Source organism: Lepisma saccharinum, chromosome 1 (assembly GCF_977018435.1).
Source record: "Lepisma saccharinum chromosome 1, izLepSacc3.1, whole genome shotgun sequence".
Taxonomy (NCBI): Eukaryota; Metazoa; Arthropoda; class Insecta; order Zygentoma; family Lepismatidae; genus Lepisma; species Lepisma saccharinum.
This window is the reverse complement of record NC_139229.1, coordinates 189003095-189016687: the sequence shown is the minus strand read 5'-3', so window position 1 is coordinate 189016687 and position 13593 is coordinate 189003095. Positions and strand designations below refer to the sequence as shown.

The 13593-nt window shown below is 40.7% G+C and overlaps 1 protein-coding gene across 13 annotated transcripts in view; it reads right to left on the bottom strand.

The window, feature by feature from the left end:
• The window catches only part of rg (A kinase anchor protein rugose), a 1179223-nt gene that overhangs the window by 28068 nt on the left and 1137562 nt on the right, over positions 1-13593 (bottom strand). For all 13 annotated transcript variants that reach the window (XM_083144766.1, XM_083144776.1, XM_083109897.1 and 10 more), the window contains one exon: positions 13094-13166. In XM_083144766.1, coding sequence (XP_083000892.1) covers positions 13094-13166 — 73 coding nt within the window. The remainder of the gene's footprint in view (positions 1-13093; positions 13167-13593) is intronic.

Genomic DNA, 13593 nt, shown 5'->3' with positions numbered 1-13593 from the left:
ACATTTCAGGTTACTAAAATAGAGACAGATGGATATGGAAATGAAATGAAAAACTTTTTGTTTATTGTAATGACAAATATAATAAATACTGATACAACGGCTCAGTCGGTAACGCGTCTGACTACCATGCTAAAGGTCCCGGGTTCGATCCCCGGCCGGTTCAAATCCGGGAACTTTTCAAACGATGGAAGCGGTCCCGGCGCCCACCCAGCGTCGAATAACATGGGTACCTGGGGGAAACCCTGGGGGGTAAAGGCGGTCAGGGGCGTGATGCTGATCACATCACCCCCACTCACGACCGGATCAAGAAAGTGTGGGGCGTTACACCCACACCCCCTATACGCCTTCATGGCGTTGTGCTATGCACAGGGGAGCACTTTACCTTTACAACATGAACATGATAACAAGCATCATAACTCTGTATACGTAAGCCATGTAATTGATTGATTGATTTGCTATCTTTTACTTCGCTTTTTATGCCACTTTTGGCTAATTTGCGATGATGGGGATGAGTGATGGATGATACGATGAAATTGATGAATGGACACCCACAAACATCCATCCATGCCCAGGGCGGGATTCGAACCCGGGACCCCTGACGTCGTAGTGCGATGTGCTAATTACTCCGCCACTAGGGCCTAAGCCATGTATTCTTACCACAAAAAACATTTTTTTTATCCTGTACGTATGCAAACCGCAGCCCATGTGCAGAGTTGCTTTGGTATGCTTTCGACAAGTACTACACCGAGGAAACACTGAATTTCGTATAGCGGACGTCACAAACCTACTTTAGCCGACAATTATGTATCAACAGTAAAATTCGCACGCGTCCTTTTGCCAAACAGTTCTGTTTTCTCAATACGGAAACCTTTAACTGCAACTAACGATTGTAGCCTGGAGTTTATAGCTCTGGGTAATAGCAATATAATTTTTGAGCAGGGTATATGAGGATTACTCAATTAAGGGACGGGGATACATGCACAATTTGCGAGAAAGCAAATGTACCATGACTTCACCCAGAAGATGTGTGTGATATGATGATTTTATTTGCCTCGTACTATGCGTTCTACGGGAAGAATAAAAAAGTCTGGAAACACTCCTCACAATCCGTAACGAAGTGCAGATTGATTCCCAAATGCCTGCTTCCTTGAAGTCAGCCATTTTGGATGCAATATTTTAAATGGGATCTCAATGAGATGTGGTTCTACCAGTAAACGAATCTGGGTAAGTTTTGATTACAAGTCTACGAGAGGAGTTGCTATCGAAGATGTTCAGTATCGAATTCGTCTCGATTTATAAACGCAGGATCGTTCTGATTTCAGTTTGATTTGATGATTTTTGTTATTAATGTTGCTTTCTGCTACTTTTGGCGTAGCGACTGTACTAACCACTCCCCCACAGGGACCGGCTGATTTCGGTTTTGTTTCCGTAATTAGATTCCATATCTGTCGAGGGTAGCTTCCACGGCAGATCGTCTTCATTATAACACCGTCATTAGCAGGGGTTTCCGATGACACTCGACTTCTTCACCGCAAGGCTCATTTGCATAAGCAGAACGTATCTGCTTAGTTCCTTTCCGAGAACCTCGTTCATTTATTTCTACCACACCGTACACACGAGGGGACCAAAACAACGGGCAATTTGATAAAAATTACGGCCTCCGTAAGCAGGGGGGTCCACGCTTGCCTGTCCATCATTCTGCAACCACAAAGAAAGGTAGGGGGGGGATGGAACGGCAAATAAGAGGCAGCAGAATCGGGTGGTCTGGGCCGGAAGAAACCGTTTGCTAATTGCCTCCTAATGAAGTTCTGTCGACCTTTCTGCACTTCCCGTGGTCTCCCTCTCCGTGGCAGGCGCCCCCTCCTTCCACAAGCAACCCAAAAGCTACATTTCATCTCGTCGTCTTCTCCGGCAGGGAACGTCTAGGACACGTTATTTCTCTGCGTGTCCCCTGAACAGCTGTCACATTTAACTTTTTCTCTTTCTTCATGGAAATCTCGCACCCAGGAACGGATTCGACGAGTCATCAGGACCTCCCGAATACAAAATACACAGATACACACATACTCATACATATACATGCAGTGACGTATGCTGAGCTCAAGATGTGGGCTATATCACAATACTGTGAGACACACACTTAAGTGTGTCCAATTCTCGTTTTAAAAATTGAATTCAGCAATCATAATTATTTTATTATAATTATTATTTTATTTCTGTTGACAACGGAAACGTCAATCAAACGCAGGAATAAAATGTAGGGGATCTATATTTAACAGGAAAATCATGTTGCCAAACCCAAAAGCACCATCAGGTTCTTATTCAAATGAACAATTTACGCACATTTTGTGTTCGATTTTTCTTCCATATTCTAGACTCTGGGCTTCGGGCCTCGCAGATAGCTTATTTAGTCTAGAATATACTAGATCCTGATATACAACATGTAGTGAGATCCTGTACAACATGTAGTGTAAGACAAAAGTTATTTGACATATAGGAGACAAGTCTATTTGGGAAATGCCGGTCTCCGAGGCTGAGTGATTAACACAGAGTCAGGGGTCCCGAGTTCGAAATCCAGCCTTGGAATGGGTGTTCTTTTGTGAGTGTAGTTTTATCATATCATCACTCATCCTCATCTTCGCGATTAACCACAAGTAGCAGAAAAGCGAACTAAAATGAACGCTATCAATCAACCTGTTTGGGAATGACTCTCGTATTATGTTTACATTGTAGGTAGGCCATGATCAAGAGTTGATAATTTTTGATAAAGAATAAACAGATAGTTATTTTCTGTTTAGAATTAGTTTGCTGTTGTTTGAAGCCTATGCTTTATTGCAAAGACATAATGGCAAATAGGCAAAACCATCATTCTAGTTCTTATTTGATGTTTTGTTGTGTGCCTTATCAGTACTTATCAATTCTCATAGAAAATACGAATAGTTTCATATGTTCAATTTGTAATTTCGAATAGAGTCATTTTCATTTATCAAGTCACTTGACATACCGGACTAGTCATTGATCTCCTCCCACTTCTGTCACTTTTCCACTTCCTGAGTTAATTGCGACGATGGGGATGAATGACGAACAGATTAAACCGATGATGGTTTTGATTGATTTGGATTATTTTACTTCACTTTCTTCCCACTTTTGGGTAATGGCGAAGATGAGGATTGGTAATGAATTTGACGAAGTGGCAGTCACAAAGAACACCCAGGCCTGAATTCGAACCCGGAACCCCTGGAGACTATGCTAACCACTCCGGCACGCAGGTCGGCTAAATTGACGATGGGACAGACACAATGACATATTCGTGCCTCACCCAGGGTTCAAATCTGGGACTTCTGGCTTCGTAGAGCTTTACGCTCACGCCGACACGCACGTGAACTAAATTTGCCTCGTTAATTGCACGTGCGAGCATGACCACAGGGGCCCAGGAAAGCTGCTAACAAAAATCAAGACCGCTCTCTCCAGCAGAAGAGAAATTTGTAAAATGCTAGTGCGAGTTCATGTGCTTCCAGCTCGCACGTGAACTCGCACCATATGAACACAACGAGAGTCTCGATCTTGTATCGATTTTTAAAACATCGATCTCGTTAACGTCTCGATGCCGACTCTCTTGAGCATTATCTCCTTGGTAACCCCATGTTTATAATTATTTCGACAGTATTTGAAAATTAAAACAACTGTTTAGAAAGTAGATATTCATTTGGTTCTCCTAGAAGAAAGGGTGCAAAAACGCCACCAGCTAATAGCAACAGGAAACGACCCATCTCCCTAGCGTTGACAACTAATGCAAACCACGTTTTGTGATCCGTCCCTTGTGTTTTTTGGGTAGACAGGGCAACCGAAGCGTCCTCGCATAATGGGGCAGAGCCTCGGGACGCCACAATCTGGTGTGGATTATCGCACGCGAGTCGAGGTTCTAATTATTATGTCTCCGAGAAAAGGCGCCTCCGCCAGACCCCACGCAGCACCTAATAAATCGATGCCTGCCGTTGGTAGTTCCGGCCGCTTTTCAGAGATGGCGACACATGCCCCGAAGCTATCCTGCTTTCATCTGGGAGAATTTGAATTTAGCACCATCGTCGGAAGGACCGTATGTTATGGCAATATACTCTCGATGATATATGCATGCCCTTGCTGCTCGACTTTGAAACAGCGAAAGCTTTCGATACAGTTAGTTTCTATTCAGTTCACAACAGTCATGGGAACTTTAATTTTCAAAAAGATTACATTACCGATCGCCAACAACATACTTCTGAAAAAAAAATTCTCAGCTCCTTCTAGCAACCTTTTCTTCATATGACCATAAAATTTTAAGAGAAATATCATATCACAAGCCCATTTGAGGAACAGATTACACACGATTCTTTTTTTAAAAAAAGTAGAGAATCTCTTTGACTTATTGTATAGCTTTACTGAAATCAGTGCCATGTAAACCCTTACGTTTTATTTCAAATAATTTATTTCCTCTAAAACAGAATACTGGTCTCCAATCGGGACAAATATTTTTACAACGCTATATAAGTGTCGCAAAATTAGCGAATTATATTTCTATGGCAGCTAGGTTACGCCAGTGGCACCCCTTCATTTCAGGTCAGCACCCCTTCAATAGTAATAATTAGACCTGATTTTAAAGGGAAGTCCTTTTTTATTTTTCAACACGGATCATGGAATAAATAACAACAGTGTTGATAATTATATTCCACCAACAAGATTACATCGTTTTGATTTCCCATTTTTTCCCCTTTTTCAGCCCACATTCCCTTTTCCCCCATTTTAAAAACATTTTCCTTTTTTGTCCCTTTATTGACTAGTTTTTCAGCCCACATTCCTCCCCCCCCCTTTTAAAAACATATCCCTTGGTACCTTTATTGACAAGATATCAAATATTTTGTAGGACAGCTTTTCCCTGAAGAAAACATTCAACAATTGTCTATTTGGTGCGGTTTAGAAGAAAAAACAAGCACCTTTACACCCTTCCCTCCTTGAGTGTTGGGAGTAAGCTGCAGCGATTGTTGAAACAATGCGATGTGGGCCTACGCAGCAACAAACGCATTGTAAGCGGCACCCCTGTTGGGTTGAAAGTGTACTTATCTGCTAGATTTAGACCTTTCTTGTGAAGTTTTTTAGAATAGTTTTAACTTAACTGTGTGACAGTATTGAGAGTCAGTGAAATGGCGAAGCCAGGTACAAGTGACAGCGACCTATGGAATGCGGTAAGCTGTTGCAAGGAAGATTTCATCGAAACGGGTGGTAAGATTATTCGCTGTACTTCGCTTTAAAAAAAGGAAATGAAAAAGGACATTTTTGCACTCCATTTATAATATTATTTTAAATGAAAGCACAATATGTACCATTCATATATAAAAAGGGATACATTAATAAGAAATTTTTCCCTTTAAAATACGGTCTCTAGTAAAAATAGCAAATATATAACATGAAAGCAAGTTTACTATGGAACATATTGCAATAAAGTGATCGGTTTATTTTTTTTCAGTAGCGATAAAATGTCCAAAATTACGTAGCTATTGGTTTTTAAAATTACTATTCGAAGACAATCGATTTTCAAGCAGCAACGAACGATTCTTATTTCCGTTTCATGTCGTTAGTCGCTTATATAAATTTGTCAGGAAATAACTTTTCTTCTTTTCTGTTTCTCGTACTGCCTATTTCGTTACCTATTTTTTGCTTATACAGTAGCTATTAGCATATAGTACTCGTAGATAACTATTAATTTTACACCTAGGAGCAACGAAGTCAATCATACCAGAATACGTGCAACCTTATAATTAGGTGTGAGTCATTGTGTATAAGACTAAATACACAACCAGCTTTTTTATTATTTATTTATTATTATGGAATACACACAGGAGAGTAGTTCCTGGGACCGTCTATCCTATGATTTTAGGAAATTCGTTTGACGTGTTTCAAGATGGTGGGCTTCAATCTGTCGTGACGAAACTTCGGAAAATACACTTGTCACGGCAGGTGAGCGAAAGGGGTGAGCTCAGAAATTCTTGTAACAGGTCACTAACTGCGTAGCTGCTACTGTTTGGGGGAAAGGGGATACAATATAAAATATTTCGTAATTACTATTTTTAACCTTCATTTTAAAAGTTGTTCAAAAACGAAAATGAATACGGGGTTATTTTAAGGGGGGGCACTTTGGTTTTCCCGAGTTGTTTATTGCTTCCATTTGAAACTTTTGATTCGAGGGGGGGTGTAGCCCCATCAGCTCCATCTGCGTACGTCAGTGAAGCAGGTAGACTAACCCTCACCAACATGTATTTTACCCGTTACGATCAAAAATTCAAATGCAGCGACTCGAGTAGTACTCATTACATTTGCATGTATAAACAACTTTGGCTGCTGGTTGTACGACCATTACGACTGGTGAGTTCCCCGTTTCTCGCAACGAGATAGGTACGGCAACATCGCGACACGAACATAAGATGTGAAGATCTACGCTGAGGGGGGAGAGAGAGAGAGGTAGTAAAGTGGACGATATGTAGCGTATTCTCTTTCTGTGTCCAGGCAACAGGAAAAAAAATCGTTGACAGAGATTTATAGAAGACAGATCGAAACCCCTGATAAGGGCCAACAATGGCGACTGGATTCTTACGTCGCTTCCAACGCACTCTAAGCTGGCCGATTGTTGGGACAGAACGGGACTCGAGGAGGATGACAAATAATGCGTGTGTGCGAGCAGAAATCGTACGCTATGCAAGCGTGCACTCACCACTCCAACAGTGATGCTAACTTGACAAGCAATGCGTATTTTTTTTTTTTTTTTAATGCAGTTCTAATTTTGGAAAATCGTTTAGATTTCAATTGCGTGTAAGTTTTGAAATAAAAGGAACATTAGTCTGAAGAGAACTGCATTCTTGAGTTCCATTAGCTCAGCGGTTCTCAAACTTTTTTTCTAATTGTACTCCTTAGTCGTAACTAAACGTCTAGTGAACCCCCACCATAGGTTTTCTCCGAATAGTGGGTTTTGTGGAATTGTTTTGGCTGCCTGATTGGTGGCGAGTTTTTGATATGTTGCAGGCGTGTTTCTGCAATAGAGCAAAATGGCAGAAATGAAAAGATGGTAAACAAGAAACATTAGAAACCTGCATTTATTATTTTATGGGGTGTTCCTAGGTTTACAATCTTTTTAATTATTTACAAAAAAAATAATTGAAACACGTGTATGCTAAGAAGTATACATAAAAAAACCCTTCATTTTCATGTACTTTCCCAGTTATTGAAAAAAAAAGTAAAGAACAAAAACAAGTTTGTAAACAAATCGTGAACACAATTTTGGAGTTTTTAATTGAAATCCTCAGAGTTTCTAGTTAGAATGATGTACCTGCATAGCCTTACACAGTTTCTTGATATCTGGTTGTGCACTTGAAACTTTCAAGAGGAGATTTGGCTCCAAATTTAGTCTATTATACAGATTTCGAACGGGTATTTTATTACAAAACATATGAAAGAAAGATAAGGGTGTCGGTGACAAAATCAGCCTCATTTTCCTGTTGAGTGTATGAAGTCTGCTGTACAGACCTGCAGCAAAAATGTTGTCGTGTGGGTATTCTCGACATTTCTCTTCCGAGCTGATCGCGTACCCCTTCAAGTCGTTAATGTACCCATGAGGGTACGCGTACCACAGTTTGAGAACCACTGCATTAGCTATTTCATCTCTGTGCATTACATTGTTATTCAATTCTGTTTCTTATTTTCGAATTTATTTCTGTGCGTCTTGTTGGGAATTAGGAATTCTGTCTCGTTCTTTTTTGAGCCTCGATCTAAACTCAAGTTTCGAAATAAAAGAAAGGTCTGAATAAGTTATATAATAAATGATATATACTCTCTCCCGGGAATCTCTGGGGCAAGAGAACAAAAATAAGTCTCTGCGCAAGTGGTGACGTGAGGGGGCTCGACCAATGAATGTGTGAGAGGGAAAGTGAGTGCATGAAGAGAAAAATGCCTAGCAGCGCGTACTGCTTCTCTCCTCCCACTCCCTTCTTTACCGTTATGCGCGGCCTTGCTCCACAGATTCCCGGGACAGAGTACAGAACAAATTATTATGTACCTTACACTACTACTTGACTGAGAAGTTGATGTTGCTTTTGTGTTTTAAGTTCACTTTATGCACAGTATGGCTAATCGGGACTGGACCTACAGTTTAAAGTGGGATCCGAACCACTATGTGCCTCCACCGGGTATCGAACCCGGGACCCCTTGATTACAAGGCGACTGAGAGGTGCATGTGACAAGATTCTTGAATAGCAAGTCTCGATCTCGGTCTCGTTAAGTCTTATCTAGTACTCGTCTCGATAGGAGATGTTAAGATATGGCTCCGCACATTCACGATATCGGTCACATGTTGCGGCCGCTATTGCCCCTCCACTCGCAAGTAATATACACTTGTTAGAGGACGAGTGATTCCCAGAACCGCTTTGCAGGAACCTGCTTACCCCTCGCGGCAGTCAGACGGTCACCGCATCTAGCTCCACCTCATATCAATTTCGGAAACTAAACAAGGGCTTTTACCGAACTGGAGAGAGGGTCATTACGGTTTCTGTATCTTCGCGTCTTAAAATTGATAAAAGTTGGCAACAATGGAATGAAAAAAAGAGTAAAGAGCGAATCGCGCGGGAAAAATCTTCCTCACACTTACAAATCACCTCGCTCCTTGCAAGAGGAACAATCCGAAGGAAGGTTACACAAGACCTGCTTAGGAGGTGAATTTATTGCCGCTTTGGATTTCTTGTCGTCGGTTGCTCTCTTGCCATGCCCTGCACGTGCATCCTAGTTTCCTTTCGGAGACATCTTTCAGCACCATTGGTCTTCGGTCATTTGCTTTAAAACATTTCTTTTGTGCTTGCTTTCGGTCTGTTTGTGATATCGACTTTCTAAATAAAATGTTCTCCTGGGACACCATTGGCAGGGCTATGATCAGGGATATCGAATCCTCGATATTTAATTAACATAACGCTTCCTTTAATCCATATGTCATCGGTGTTAAATCTTTGCATATTAAATAAAGCATCTGGCATGGAAACCAAAAGGGGGGGGGCTTCAATTTATTTTTAATTTTCAAGTTAAAACACCATAATAAATGGTGTTTCAACCAAAAACGTCGACGTGTGTAAGAGTTTTTTTAAAAATTTGATAACAGTAATCAATGATATAATATTTCAGTAACTACAGTTACAAAATACAATTTTACTGAAATCACAAACTGATCTACAATTTACTCAAATGCTCCATGTTTATTGACGAATTTATGATGAATTTTACGTAAACTCGGTGTAATGTCTTGGAGGAGTAATTGACATAAGGTTTAAGAATTGGATCCTAAAGCAAGCCAATTATATGCAAGAGCGTATGAACAAAGAGAAACGCGGTAGAGACTGAATGCATGGAAGTGAAAATCGATGTTGATGGACACCAATGCTTTATCATGCTAAATGTTTGTTCCTACCAGGACGAAAGTCTCGAAGGGGTCTAGATTAGTCTCGTCGCTCGTCTCGTTCTTGTCTCGGTTAATAAATGCTCTCAGCAGATATCCGCCTCGACTTATCTACAAATGCAGGCATCTCTTGTATCATAAACGATATTTAGAAGTTAAATTGGTCTACCCAAAACAGAGGAAGCTCCGGTTTTGAAACATTGCGACACCCCACTTCCCTCTCAAATGCAAGTTTCTTCCCTAAAATAAGTAATTAGGAAGAAAAATGAAATGATCCTTTAAAATGTGCTTTAAAAATATCGATTTTAAAACCGTTAGCATAAACAGTTTGATTCTGTCAGACTTAAACATACTCTACAAATGCTATGTAATTGCCCTGTACATTTATTCTAAATCTGTGAAGTTGCAGCATGTGGTTTGGTATTTTGTTAGCTGGGAATTTTCATGTGGCAGAGAAAGTGATGTTCGATTCTTTTATCGACATTGCGTGCGCATTGGAAACTTTTTTTTTTACATAAAGAAAGCAAAAGAAAGAAATGTATATGACCTCATTTTGTACTATGCAATGAATTGATAATCAAATAATTACTGTTGATCTAAATTAAATATGTCATAAGGTGCTTCCAGTATCTGGAACTCTATAGTATTAGAATCATTTCGGCTGGAATCGCTAGCCGAGTCCTAACTAATTATTTGAGAACCCAGTTTTCTGAGTCCACGTGGAACTATCTCAGTATCCAATGGATGTAAGCTGGTCTACTGCAATAAACTGGTTTGTATACTGAAGCAGCTGTGTTCGAGTTTCCTGTTTCCATGATCCTCAGAGTGGATCCAGGGTCGAGTCTAAGATCCCGACTACAGGAGCGAAGGGACATTTGCTAAATGTAGAGGAGGAATGTAACAGCTAACATTGTCGAGAACCGCACCAATGTTAACCAATCGAGATTCCAGCACGTTCAGAAGAAACCATGTCGAATTCTTCCTCTCAACTAAAGTTTATATCTCTCCAAGATTATATTTAACCAGACTTCTCAGGGTGAAGTTATTAATTTTACACTAATTTAACTTTAAATTTGAGACGACACGAGTTTTTTTTGACAGGAAACGATAACAAAATTGTGGCTGGACTCTATACCAAAAAAAAAAAAAAAAACAGCGGTGTGAGATACCGAATCTTAGCAACCAGGATCGAGGGAAAACTCCCGAAATATAGATAATAAAGAAATTCCTGCTGTTGGGATCCCAACTCTTTTAGATATCTCGACATTTCGGATCTCCCTACTCTTTGGGAAACCTCAACTGTCATGAAATAGGAGTCCGGAAGAATATTGTGGAATTACTTAGTAAACAAAGTTTTCAGCTTCCCAACCATTGAAATCTGAGACTCCCATCGGAAATCGAGCCCTACATTATAAGACGTCTGCCACAGGGCTACCGGAGACGAGCATGAGTCTTTGGAAACAAACCAGGGAGCTTTCAACACCTCCAACAAAGAGCCGAGTGGACATAATCGGCGAGGAGACTTTCACGCCGGTTGGCCAGCAACACTCCTCGCTGTCCCCTCAGACGCCCGGCTCCATTAGTCGCAGACGCCCGTCTCCATGGTTACGGAGGATTTCCGGCTACGTCCAGGAGGGGGAGGATGATGCAGTCCAGAGATCGGCGGCTTCCGCACAAAAGCGGCGTAGAATTTCAGGACCCTGGGGGCCAAACAGGAAAATGCGACCTTTTGGGAAACATCGAAAAACAGACTCAGTTTTCCAGATCCCCCAAGTGACTCCCATTCATTTCAGAATCTTTATTCTGCCACAGTTGCCTGTCTAGGTAACTTAGAAGGGGGTTCGACACGAAACGGGGGAGAGAATTTTCTTTTACAATGGGGATGCGGGAGTAGGTAGAAATTGCGGGACCATACCATTGGCATTTGATTTTGGGAAAGTAAAGTCCCTTGAACCTCAATGATAATTTTCTTTTCCTTTCGGAAGTTTTCTTTGGTTCTATTCGTATTGTGAACAGTGCTGATAGACATTGGAAGGTTGCGATCATGTCCAGTCACCCGCAAGAAAATGGAGACATCGAGATCTTGAAATACTCTCTTCTCTATATGGTGTAATGTGTATTGCCTAGCTCCCGGGCGATGAGCGATTTTTTAAATAGCAAGTGTTCAACCGCCAGCACACGTAACACATACAGGGAAGAGAGTATTTAGGGGTCTAAGGGTCCCACTTTTATTGTGGATGACTGTACGAGAAACTAGTTACGTCAGGGTGTTTGCACAAACAAATTACGAGTAATAAATTATTTTCAGGATCGAAAGTAAATTTTCTCCTCGAGTCAGGGGGTGTTTTTGCACACCTTCCTGAAGGGAAAACTTTCAATTTCGAATCTTCTAAAACAAATTCCCATTGGAATACTATTTCACATTTCAATTACTTAATTTACTATTATTCCTTTTCTACTTCCATGCGGTATCATCGCGAGTTAGTTTCTCCTGGGTTTATACAGTGTCTTCATCTGGTTTCTGTGCCGCTCGAACGCGTGCCCATATAGCGGCTGTAAGTAGCGCTTGCCGGGGAAGTCGGATGTACGTATCCCTTCAACTCATGCGCATAACGCATTAGGTAGCTTTCCAAACCGAGGTTTCGTCAAGTCGATAAAGCAAACTACGGAACACTGCAATAGAGATATAACTCATCAACAACATGTTATCGAGAACTGATCCATGTCGTCAGAACATGGCACCTCTCTCTCTCTGCCGTGAATGTCAGTATTCGCTTTCATATGGGCGGATGTGTTGTGTTGTAGAAAGATTTAAATTCGCTTCCTTGCACTTTGGAAAGGACCGATAAGTATTGAGTGTCGATAAGTGTTATTAGTACTGTAGTAATTCCGCAACGTAAGTACACTTTAGAACAAACAATTTTTAAGTACGATTCTTATGTGAAAACAAACTCGTAGAGAAGTGTAAGGAAGCGATGGTTACGTGAACTTTCTCACAAGATGTGAAAAATGTGTGGCAGTACAAGAACAACATTTCCATCTTCTGTGACAAAGTATGTGGTCTCTTGCAGTATGAAATATTTTTACATGTGTACGATGGGTTGCGCACATCCGATTTCGCCGACAAGTGTCGTGTTTTCAGCTGCTACTGAGAGAGCACGCGTTCGACCGGCACAATATCCAAATGAAGAGACTGTATTTGTCAATGAAACATTGCAGGACTGGGTACTCCAAGTGGGGGCGGGAGAAGATGCTTTCCCCTGTTAGGAAAATCTGAGTGAAGCATCTTCCCCAGATAGAATAATTTGTTTCATTGACTACATACTGAATCATACAAGCTCGTGCTCAAACTCAACCAAGCATTCACCCCCACCCTCCCGCCCCCAAAATATAGGAATTTCCATTTCGAGCACTGGCAAGACTCATTCACGGTCAAAACAAATTTATTCCATGACCTGCATTGAGAGATGTCATCATATATTCGAGGAAGTTCCTTTGGAATAAAGATCACATTACCCGAGATTCCTCTTTCTTATAATAATTACAGATCACCACAATGATGTTCGTAAGTCTGTAAATTAACGCTATATAATAATGGATTATTATTATTATTTAATAATAAACACTCACCTCTCTGCTTGTAGCCAAAGATGAGATCGATCCATTGATGAAGCTGGCACGAAACAAACTCTGATTCCAACGCCTGGGAAAGAAAGAAAAGAGGCAAACATTGTAGTAGGAAAAGTTTCCTAGTAAACATGGTTATTTGTAATGAAAGAGCATGGCAAATATATTAACAGTTATTGTTACAAACATTAAACATTATGTGCAAATTGTGTTTCAGGAATGGATTCTCTCTTCTGAGACAACAAAATTTATATCAACCTAAGCCAACTAAAAAAAACACTTTTGATATTATAATATTATTACATTACAATAAATTTCTTCCAATCGACACCAACGTTAAGATCCTATTATGAAATTTGCTCTCTTCGACACGACTGATTAAGACAAGTGTTTGCAGGTTCTACTCCTGAACGATTGGATTGGATAGTTGCTTGGATCCAACATCAAACTGTGGGTCCGATTCTTATTAGCTTATTCATGCCCAGTGTGTGGTTGGAAAAAAA